Here is a 10,658-nt window from a genome sequence, read left to right on the forward strand (position 1 = left end):
AAGTTGAAATGGTTCCTTTTGGCCATTTTGAAACAAAACATTTTGACTTTTTGTTTGAAGCAATGTTTCATTTAGAAATGTAGCTAATTAAATAAAAACAAAAAGGAAGATTCAAAGCACCTGAAAATGACCCAAAATGAAATGGAAAACTGGTAAAAAATAGTTTCAGGTAAAATAAAATGTTTTGGTGACCCCAAAACTATTTTCTTCAGATTTTTTTTCCCTCACAATGAGAAATACTGAAAAAAATCAGTTGTGGTTTGAAACCAACCAATTTTTCAGATCTCCCATCCCCCTACCAAAACATCAATTATTCACTCAGCTCTGCTTCTAAGTGACAACATAAAGTGTTGGGCAGTGGAAAACCTTTTAGCCTCTGTCGCTATTTCATCCCTAGATCTGCTAAAATCCTTTCAAAAACCACTAAATTCCATTTAAGCGCTATTAAATCCACAGGGGTGAATTTTGCCCTCACGGCACAGTGTAGAGCAGGTTAGGCTTACAATAAAAGTATTTGCTGTATTTGCACATTGGCATCAATTGGATTAGCAAGTGATCAGCATCTCTGAAATTGGGCCACTTTTTAGATGCCTAAATATGGAGTTATGTCCCGAGATTTAAAAATGTCGCCTCTTTGCCTCAGTTTCCCCATCTGGACTGTGGACAGCAGACTTAATCCTGTTTGTTTACGCACTCTATCAGGTTGTCATGAGAATGAGTCGGTGTTTGTAAAGTGCATGGAGGAAGAAAGGCAATTGTTATTAGGTTTCTTTACCGTCACCACAAGAATGTAGGACAATGGATGCACTTCCTGGGGCGTGGTTACTTGCCAGACTATTTAATAACAGCACTAACCAAATCCAGTTGGTTACTAAACAAGACACAGGAGGTGTTCTTTGCAAACAGAACTGCAAAGGTGTTCTTTGCAAACTGGAAGTTATGGTAGGGGTTCAGCAGCTTGCTCTCATCTCCTATCAGTCCCGCAGAAGGCCCCTCAGCCAAAACACTCAGGCGAGAAGAGGTCCCAGACTGGGATGTGGATGCCTGTTCTTCATGGCATCATCCCATCTCAACACCGAACAGATTATTCCCCTGTGTTCAGGAAATCTGGGCCGGTCGTTCTACAGTGACCTCTCCACTCAGCAAGTCCCTCTTCCCTTAGGAATGGGCTGAGGGGTGGTTTCTGGAAGGGACTGCTGCCATGGGCCTCCATGGATGTCCTGAGACCATGCAGATTTGGGGCACCCCTCACAGGTGTAGGGAGGTGGACACTTGCTTATCCCACAGGGCAGTAAAATCCCTCTCCACAACGTGATGATGTAAAGGAAACTCACCTTAGGGATTCCTGCACCCTGCACACTGGTTCGCCTGCCAAGGGGGAGAATTTGCACAGCAGATAAGCAGTGATAAGGTGGAACTCATGGCTGTAATTCCCACTTTATAGGAGCAGCTGTCACAGCCCGGTTAAAGCCATTTGGAGTCAAGAGATTCCTCTATGCCGACACTGGCCCGAGACCTGACGTGGCCACCAAGATCCCGGCCGAGTTTGGTAAGATGGAACCAGACCATTTTTCAGACAGTGGAGAAGTCCAGCTGGAATCCCACCTCACCAATGCAAAGCCTGAACTGCCGGAAAGCCTGTTTTCCTAACTACCTGGCTAGGGAGCTTCCTGCCTTGCATGTGTATGGGCTGTGCAGTGGTGGCTTTAGTTTAGATTAAAAATAGAGGTAGACTGCGGTTCCCCCAGCCATCCTTTCAGAACACCCCCATTTAAAGCCATGGCCTCCCCCCTGCCAGAAAACATGAGATTGGCATAGAAATGGTAAGATTTAAAAAATCATAAGTAACGGATTCCTTTTATTTGCATTGTGGTTTCTGAGCCTGTAAGGGTCTCTCGCCTTTTCATGTTTTTCCGCACTTTTGAGACCCGGAAATATGGTTTTTATAACATTTTTAAATGAAAGCTGAGATTCTCATGGAAACACATGACTCCAGGAGCTGGGGCTTTAAGAAAAACACTCAATTTTGGAAGACTCAAGATCAAACCATGAGAGCTGATGACATCTCTTAACTCCAGAGAAGCAGTCTGGTTTAAAAGCTTTTCCCTCCTATTTATTTAGCCACAAGCATTTTTGTATCATTTCCAAGGGGTAGCCCGTCATGTCAGCATATTGCAGATGACATGGTTGATTCAAAGCCCAGGGAAGTCACTGAGCACAGATGTAATTAAGTGCGACCAATCACCCGCATGCCGTATTATCCAGACAATACACACAGAAAGAGTTTGCCCCCAACTGCTCTGACTGCAGAATCTAAAACAGTAAAATGGCTCTTTCTGCAAATGTACTTTTAACGCATTTCATTGGTGTAACTTGCTCTGTGCCTCGAGGTATGTCTCCCAGACTAGCCATCATGCCCATTCTCAGCTGGGCATTTTGAACTGTGACCTGCTGATCAGCCACATCCACCGGGGGGAGGAGTGGGGGATACTGCAGGCTGAAGGGGTGGGGAGGAGCCCACACGTGCTCTGGCCCAGGGCCCCTGTCATAAACAGATAGTTAAGGGTTAATGTCTCTTTTACCTGTAAAGGGTTAAGAAGCTCAGTAAACCTGGCTGACACCTGACCAGAGGACCAATAGGGGGACAAGATACTTTCAAATCTTGGTGGAGCGAAGTCTTTGTTTGTGCTTTCTGTTTTGGGGGTTGTTCGCTCTTGGGACTGAGAGGGACCAGACGTACACCCAGGCTCTCCAAATCTTTCTGAATCTGTCTTTCATGTTTCAAAATTGTAAGTAACAGCCAGGCAAAGCGGATTAGTCTTATGTTTGTTTTCTCAACTTGTGAATGTTTCTTTTTGCTGGAAGGATTTTTACCTCTGTTTGCGGTAACTTTGAATCTAAGGATAGAGGGGGGATCCTCTGGTCTATATGAATCTGAGTACCCTGTAAAGCATTTTCCATCCTGATTTTACAGAGATAATTTTTACCTTTTCTTTCTTTAATTAAAAGCTTTCTTTTTAAGAATCTGATTGATTTTCCTTGTTTTAAGATCCAAGGGGATTGGGTCTGAACTCTCCAGGGATTGGTGAAGGGAAAGGAGGGGGGATAGTTAATTCCTCCTTGTTTTAAGATCCAAAGAGTTTAAATCTGTGTTCACTAGAGAATTGGTGAAGCCTCCCAAGGCAACCCAGGGAGGGGAAAGTCTTGGGAGGGGATAGGGAGTGCGCCAGACACTGAATTTCTGGCTGGTGGCAGTGTTACTAGATCTAAGCTAGTAATTAAGCTTAGAAGTATTCATGCAGGTCCCCACATTTGTACTCTAAAGTTCAAAGTGGGGAAAGAAACCTTGACAGCCCCACAAACCACTTCAGGGTACGCTGATTGCAGATGGGGAGGGCTTGTCAGAAAGCTGCAGGCCTGTGGAACTCGGCGGATGTCAATAACTACCTTAAACTGGACTAACCAGTTCTCCTTGGAGGAAATTGTTTACATGAATTTACAGTAAATGTCAAATATGTTGGGCCCCCAAGAATATTCAGACTAAGGCCATAGGATTGGAAGAGGCCTCCTGGGACATCAAGTCCAATCCCTCCTATGGCAACCCTGTATATCATCCCATTTACCAACTTATCAAGCTCCATCTTAAAACTAGTTTGGTTGTCTGCCCCACTGCTCCTATTGGAAGGCTGTTCCAGAGCCTCGCTCCTCTGGTCAGAAACCTCTTTCTAGGTCAGTCTGTTATCTGTGGACTCTGGTCAACGCAGCGCAAAGATAAATCTGAGGCTTTTTCCAATGGTATGTGCCTTTTTTTTTAAATCTCTGCAGCCTTTCTGCTTTCTTCTGAATAGTGCCACTGGAGGAATTGGCTCGGCATTCGGACTTCATCGTTGTGTGCTGTGCCTTAACGCCTGAAACACAGGGCATCTGTGGCAACGGCCTTTTCTCCCTAATGAAGGATACTGCCATCTTTATCAACACCAGCAGGTGAGATAGGACAGGAGGGAAAGAAATAGCTTAGAGCCAAGGCTCAGCAAGATAAACACACAGATGTCACACTGGAGGACATAAACTTCTGACACAAATCCTTCCATGATCATAGAGGGAGACAAGATTTATATTCCCAACTCTGACAGCAGCCCAGCTCAATAAAATAAAATCAACTTTCAAACAATTATTAAAAATAAAAGGCTTATGTTGGTGTAATCCGACAACACGCTGATTGAGGGAGATGTATCATGACACAGGCAAATCCCATCCAGAGGATTCGGTCTCATTAGATAAGCTGATCCCACACATAGTACAGTATGAATCGTGCCGGAGGACAGAACTGTAAGCCTCTGGCCTCAGAGTTTATTATAAAGCAGCCTCTAAGATCAGCCTGCTGTGCACTCCAACTTCATCCAACCCCGTTGTTAAAGCTTTCACCAGATAACTAAGGCTCTTAGCTGCTAGAACAACTACACAGAGAAGATGTCCAGAAGTTGATAGATACTTTGTTTTTCTTTTCCCAACAGGGGCGGTGTAGTGAACCAGGAAGACCTGTACCAGGCATTGGTCAATGGTCAGATTGCAGCTGCTGGTCTGGATGTCACAGAGCCCGAGCCTCTGCCTACAGATCATCCTCTTTTTAAACTTAAAAACTGTGGTGAGTCTGTGTTGACAGCTACTACCACCGTCTGAAGAGCGGTGGCTGAAAATGGTGATCTGGGAATTTAAAACTATGGCCTGATTTCTAGAGCAGGCAGCTATACCTGCACTGGTTTGTAGTTGTTTCGATGGAACAGTATTCCTTCGGACACGGCAGCTTCCTTGATATGAAAATGTTTTGGGAGAGCGTGTGAATTTTGACAACAGGAGTAAGTTGACAGTAATAATTCAGACTTTTTATAGTTCATTTCAATATTGTCAAAATGTTTCATTTTAGCAAGGTAAAAGTGTTTCATTTTGACTTTATTGTTTCGATCCATTTCAGTAAAACTTTTATATTATATTCAAATCACAATTGTAATATTATATTAGATTTGTAGCTCATAATTACTACTATGTATACTAATTAATATTTTGTGTTATATTATAATGTTTTGACTCTATCAAAACAAAATGTTTGGATGTTTCCAAATTAACATTTTTTTAATTTATGTTCTGTGGCAGAATTTCTAAATTTTGACCAATTCAGAATGAAACCAAATTTCAAAATGTCAGAATTTCCCACAAAATAGAAATTCCAGTTTCCAGCAAGCTCAGGGATTCATTTCTGCATGTTTGTTTTTCCAGTGATCTTTACAATCCTGTGGATTCTGCATATCAATTAATCTCCTTTAAGAGATGTGCATCCTGGAATAAAAAATAATAAGTCAGTTGGTATAAATCAGTATAATTCCACTGCAGTCAATGGTGCTGCACCAGTTTACCTCAAGGTGCATGGATAAAGACACAACTTTAACTCTGCATTAAAACACTCTTGATTTCCATGATCACATTATTTCTTAATAATAAGTACATCATCATACACAATGTTTGTGCTATATACACCCTTGTATATCTTATCATTTTCCCAATTCTTTTTCTATGAATACTAATTTCATTGTCCTAAAGGGCCAGTAAATCAGTACTGACTTAGGGTCAGATCCTCAGCTAATTACATCACATGAGGATTTGATCCTTTGACCTTCCCTGTCATTTAGTCATTTGATCAATACTAGTGTACTGTATTTTCTTTTCAACCAACAGAAGTGAAAGTCCTTTAGGGGCAAATTAGGGAAAGAGGCAGTTAACTACAAATTTGGTGGCTTAGATGTGCCCGTACATTTTCACTTTTGCTCTAAGACAGATACTGGATGTGTAAGTATGGCTTGCTGTGTATTTCCATGGGCCTCACTTGTCTGGCATACACAAAGTAGAACATAACACTACAAAGTGTGTATCTAAAACTCTAGGCTATTGCATTTCTTTGACAAATTGCATAGCCTATATTCATTATCGATACACTATAATGCATCCAGGCAAGGAGGCTGAATTAACTAGCTGTGATACAGATCCCCCATCCCCAGCGTATTTATTGTGAGAACATCCCTCAGCGATAGGAAAGTGCCATTGTCAAGATGAGAAACTGAGATTAAGTGACCGGAAATCTGTGGTAGAGCAAGGAATTGAACTTGGGTCTACCAGAAGTGCAAGCTAGGGCCCTAGCCGCTGGACTAGACTGCCTCTCCAATTGAGGTTGCGTGGACCACCTTAACTGTCAGAGGACTCAGTGGGCAACCCTCGTGTTCCAGTGACATATTTTTCTCTGGAATTTCTGGTGGGTTTTTAAAAGAAAAAAGATGAGGAAAAAGAGGAAAAAAAACATTCAAAAGCACGTGCTTCACTCTGCCGACCTTTGCTGGAGTGCAAAGATTTCATAATGACATGTAAATTCCATATTGTGGAACTATTTAGCAAGATTCCACCAGAAAAACAGCTCCCATGCCTTTAAAAGGCCCATGCCAGAACTCTGGTCCCACCAACCTCAGGAGCTGTACAACAAGCCCATCAGAACAGTGTTATACAAAGAGTGCCAGAGCGCTCGCTAACCCTCATGGCAACTTATAGGAAGTTAGTCCCCGCCCTATGTTCCATCACCTTTGCGCTATGTTCCAGTGGGAACCTTGCTGAAAAGGGTGGCAAGGATATTTTTATAGTGGGGGACATGTATTTGCTTTACTCTCCTCCTTAAATGTCTGAACTGGGTTTGCTCAAACTACCAAAACAAAAAATCACATGCAAGAAGAGACCAAACCTAAAACATCGTAGCCCCAAAGCCAGAAGCTTCAGTAAGTTCTGAGTGAGATATGCGAGACTGGAGATGCCGTGTTAGAAGGGAAACTGCTACATGAACTTACCTTCAGCAATAACAGCTACTACTCCGTCTGCTAACATTCAGGGGGCTAGGGTCTGGACTGGCAGTGGGAAACCGAGCCCCGGGACCTATGCTGGGCCGACTCCAGGCACCAGCATTCCAAGCAGGTGCTTGGGGCGGCAATCTGCAAGGGGCGGCAGTCCCTGTGTTTTTGCCCCCAAGCAGCGTGCCAAATTGCCACCGCAGATGACGGGGGCAATCCGTGTGCCATTAGGGCAGCTGGCACATTTCTGTGGCGGCAGCAATTCGGCAGCAGCTTCTATGTTCAGCTGTCCGCGGCAGTGCAGCTTCTGTCTTCTGGCAGAAACGCACATGCCGCCTTAGCGGCACACGGACTCCCCCTCCCAACGCCCCGTCCACAGCGGCAATTCAGCGTGCTGCTTGGGGCAGCGAAGACAGTAGAGCCGGCCCTGGGTCTATAGATCATGTTTGACAAATAACATGCACTGGCTATTGTCAACCCATCTTTAAAGGTGTTGAACTCTGTCTACATGAGACGTAAAGTCATGTCTAAAAGCATTGGCCCGCACGGTGTCAAGGATGACCTATTTCCTTAGTCTAGGCTGCGCCTTGGTTGCCAATTTACAACCAGCCCAGCTGGGTAGTCATTACCACATGGTGACAGTTAGGTGGCCTGTTCAGGAAGAGTACAGTAGCTTTGCCATGTCCAGGGAACAGAGCTTCACACCATCCCAAACCGCCAGGTGTCAGCTCCTTGGGGCACAGACTGTCTTTTTGTCCTATGTTTGTACAGCACCTAGCACCGTGGGACCCTGGTCTGCAGCTGGGCTCCTAGGCACCACAGTATTACAAATAATGATAACAATGAGCAGTAGTTTGCATTTTCACTGGTCATCCCAGAAGTGAGCCCAAGGAGAGGCTGGGCCGTGGAACTCACTGAAAGCTCTTCCTAGCTGAATGGGAACCTTTTCTGGCATGGCAGTAGCTAAACAGAGGCATGTATTCTCCTTTCCAAGAGCATTACAAATAAACACACATGTCATCTCCTTCCTCTGCACACCCCCAGGAGCCAGGCTTATGGGCAGCCCAACCGGCGTGTGCACCTGCCCGCGGCCCAGGAACGTCCCTGTGCATGTTATACCATCCATAGCAAAAAAAAATGTTAAATACATCAGAAGCAGGAAGCCTGCTAAACAACCACTAGGGCCACTGGATGATCAAGGTGCTAAAGGAGCACTCAAGGACGATAAGGCCATTGCGGAGAAACTAAATGAGTTCTTTGCATCGGTCTTCACGGCTCAGGATGTGAGGGAGATTCCCAAACCTGAGCCATTTTTTTTAGGTGACAGATCTGAGGAACTGTCCCAGATTGAGGTGTCATTAGAGGAGGCTTGGGAACAAATTGATAAATTAAACAGGAATAAGTCATCAGCACCAGGTGTTCTGAAGGAGTTCTGAAAGAACTCAAGTGTGAAATTGCAGAACTACTAACTGTAGTCTGGTTTCAGAGTGGTAGCCATGTTAGTCTGTATCAGCAAAAACAACGAGGAGTCCTTGTGGCACCTTAGAGACTAATACATTTATTTGGGCATAAACTTTCATGGGCTAAAACCCACTTCATCAGATGCATGTAGCGGAAAATACAGTAGGCAGGTATATATACACAGTACATGAAAAGATGGGAGTTGCCTTACCAAGTGGGGGGTCAGTGCTAACGAGGCAATATAATTAAAGTGGAAGTGGGCTATTATCAACAGTAGAATACCAAGGGAGGAAAAATCATTTTTGTACTGGTAATGAGGCTAATGTATGAGGAGAGATTAATAAGACGGGGACTTTTCAGCTTGGAAAAGAGATGGCTAAAAGGAGAAATGATTGAGGTCTATAAAATCATTTCTGGTATAGAGAAAGTAGATAAGGAAGTGTTGTTTACTACTTCTCATAGCATGAGAACTAGGGGTCATCAAATGAAATTAATAGGCAGCAGGTTTAAAACAAACAAAAGGAAGTATTTCTTCACACAATGCACAATCTAACTGGGGAACTCCTTGCCAGGGGATGTTGTAAAGACCAAGATCATAACAGGGTTCAGAAAAGAACTAGATAAATTCATGGAGGACAGGTCCATCAATGGCTATTAGCCAGGATGGGCAGGGATCGTGTCCCTAGACTCTGTTTGCCAGAAGCTGGGAATGAGCGACAGGGGATGGATCACTTGATGATTGTCTGTTCTGTTCATTCCCTCTGGGGCATCTGGCATTGGCCACTGTCAGAAGACAGGATACTGGTCTGACCCAGTAAGGCTGTTCTTATGTTCTTATGTTATTATCCGTACGGTCGCTTTGCCTGTTCTGGTCTTGTGAGCCACCAGGGGAGTGACATTTATAAGAATCCGGCAGGATTTGACTAAAACATCATCTTAACTTTAAAAATCCTTTTAAAACCCTGCAGGATTTGTGTAAATTTCAATCCCCTGCCAGCTCACCCGGACAGAGCAGGCAGGCAGAGCGGCGGGTCGATGTGACTTGCATGCAGACAAAACACAACTAGTAGGTCTAGTCTTAAGCCGGCCATTCCTGGCAGTGCCCTTTCAATCCTCTGGGCTTGCAGCCCCCCTAGCAAATCCAGCTCAGTTACAAGGGGCGAAGATGCCCCTTGTAACTGAGAAGTAGTAAACAAACAGAGTCTAGGGACACGAGAACAATTCCCCACCTCTGTCAAACAGTCTGTATTTCCCCCCTCCTGTCCTTACACGTCCTCCTGGAATCATTTTAGCCTGGTGTATTCCCATGCAAAGTGCAGCAGTGCAGGTGGGGGCCCTAACAAGATCCAGCGTCAATGGAATCCTGGTGTCCTCAATGGGCTGTTGCTCAGGAGCTGAGTACGGTCTGTCCCAGGAGCCGATCGTCTCCCATGGCCAGGGCAAATGCTGTCAGGGGACATCTGCACAGTGGGTGATGAATGCTGGTGAGAGGGTGAAATAAATTCACAGCGGGGCAGGCCCTTTGATTGCGATTGCAGGTCCCAGCACCAAGAAATGATCTCTCTGAAGTTTGTTCCCTTTCTGTTTGCAGTTATTCTCCCCCATATCGCCAGCGCTACGGTCGCTACCCGGAACGCCATGGCTGCCTTAGCTGCCAGCAATTTACTGGCAGGCCTTCAGGGAAAAGCCATGGGCAAGGAGGTGCCACTCTGACGGGCGACGCAAAGCACTTACTCTCCTTGTGCTCACCCTCCTGCAAACCGCCCTTGGCCTGGATAAATGCAGCCTGATATTGCTGGGAGCTGTTAGATTGGCAGAGGTCCCACGGCAAACTGTTGGGGGGTGAGAGCACCGTTGTTTTCTTCACCGAGAAAAAGAATAGGCCAGTTCTACTGGTGTCTCAGATATCCTGTGTCCAGATCTTGGGAGCCAGCAGCCCATCTCCCTCTCCTCCCGTTACCAACATGCTGCAGTTCAGCATATGTATTACATATTGTGCCGTGTCTCCCCACAGCGTTCAGTGCTGCTGGAGGGTATACGGACAACCCCCCCCCGACATTAGCAGCTGGTTACAGCGAGTGTGTTCTGCTCGTTGCTGGACGTGAATGTCACCAAGAGATAAGCAATCGCTTTCGAATGTGACCTTTTTTCTTAAAGCTAACTTGGCATTTGCTAAGGGGGAGAGGGTTCATTAAAATTGTCTGTAGTCTTATTGTGCATGAAGCAATCAGGAGGGAAGATCTCCAGGAAATTTGCATTTTTAGAATGGGCACATTCCCAGAAATAAAATGTATAACATTGTTATCAACCTTGGTA

At 44.9% G+C, this 10,658-nt stretch overlaps 1 protein-coding gene across 1 annotated transcript in view; it reads left to right on the top strand.

Moving 5' to 3' along the window:
• Nucleotides 1-10,447, top strand: part of LOC115653206 (glyoxylate reductase/hydroxypyruvate reductase-like) — a 37,843-nt gene extending 27,396 nt beyond the window's left edge. Inside the window, exons 6-9 of the mRNA XM_030566122.1 lie at nucleotides 1,445-1,549; nucleotides 3,849-3,984; nucleotides 4,515-4,645; nucleotides 9,934-10,447. Coding sequence (XP_030421982.1) covers nucleotides 1,445-1,549; nucleotides 3,849-3,984; nucleotides 4,515-4,645; nucleotides 9,934-10,055 — 494 coding nt within the window. The 3' untranslated portion in view covers nucleotides 10,056-10,447. The remainder of the gene's footprint in view (nucleotides 1-1,444; nucleotides 1,550-3,848; nucleotides 3,985-4,514; nucleotides 4,646-9,933) is intronic.
• The last annotated feature ends 211 nt before the right edge of the window (nucleotides 10,448-10,658 follow it).

This window comes from Gopherus evgoodei, chromosome 6 (assembly GCF_007399415.2).
Source record: "Gopherus evgoodei ecotype Sinaloan lineage chromosome 6, rGopEvg1_v1.p, whole genome shotgun sequence".
NCBI lineage: Eukaryota > Metazoa > Chordata > Testudines > Testudinidae > Gopherus > Gopherus evgoodei.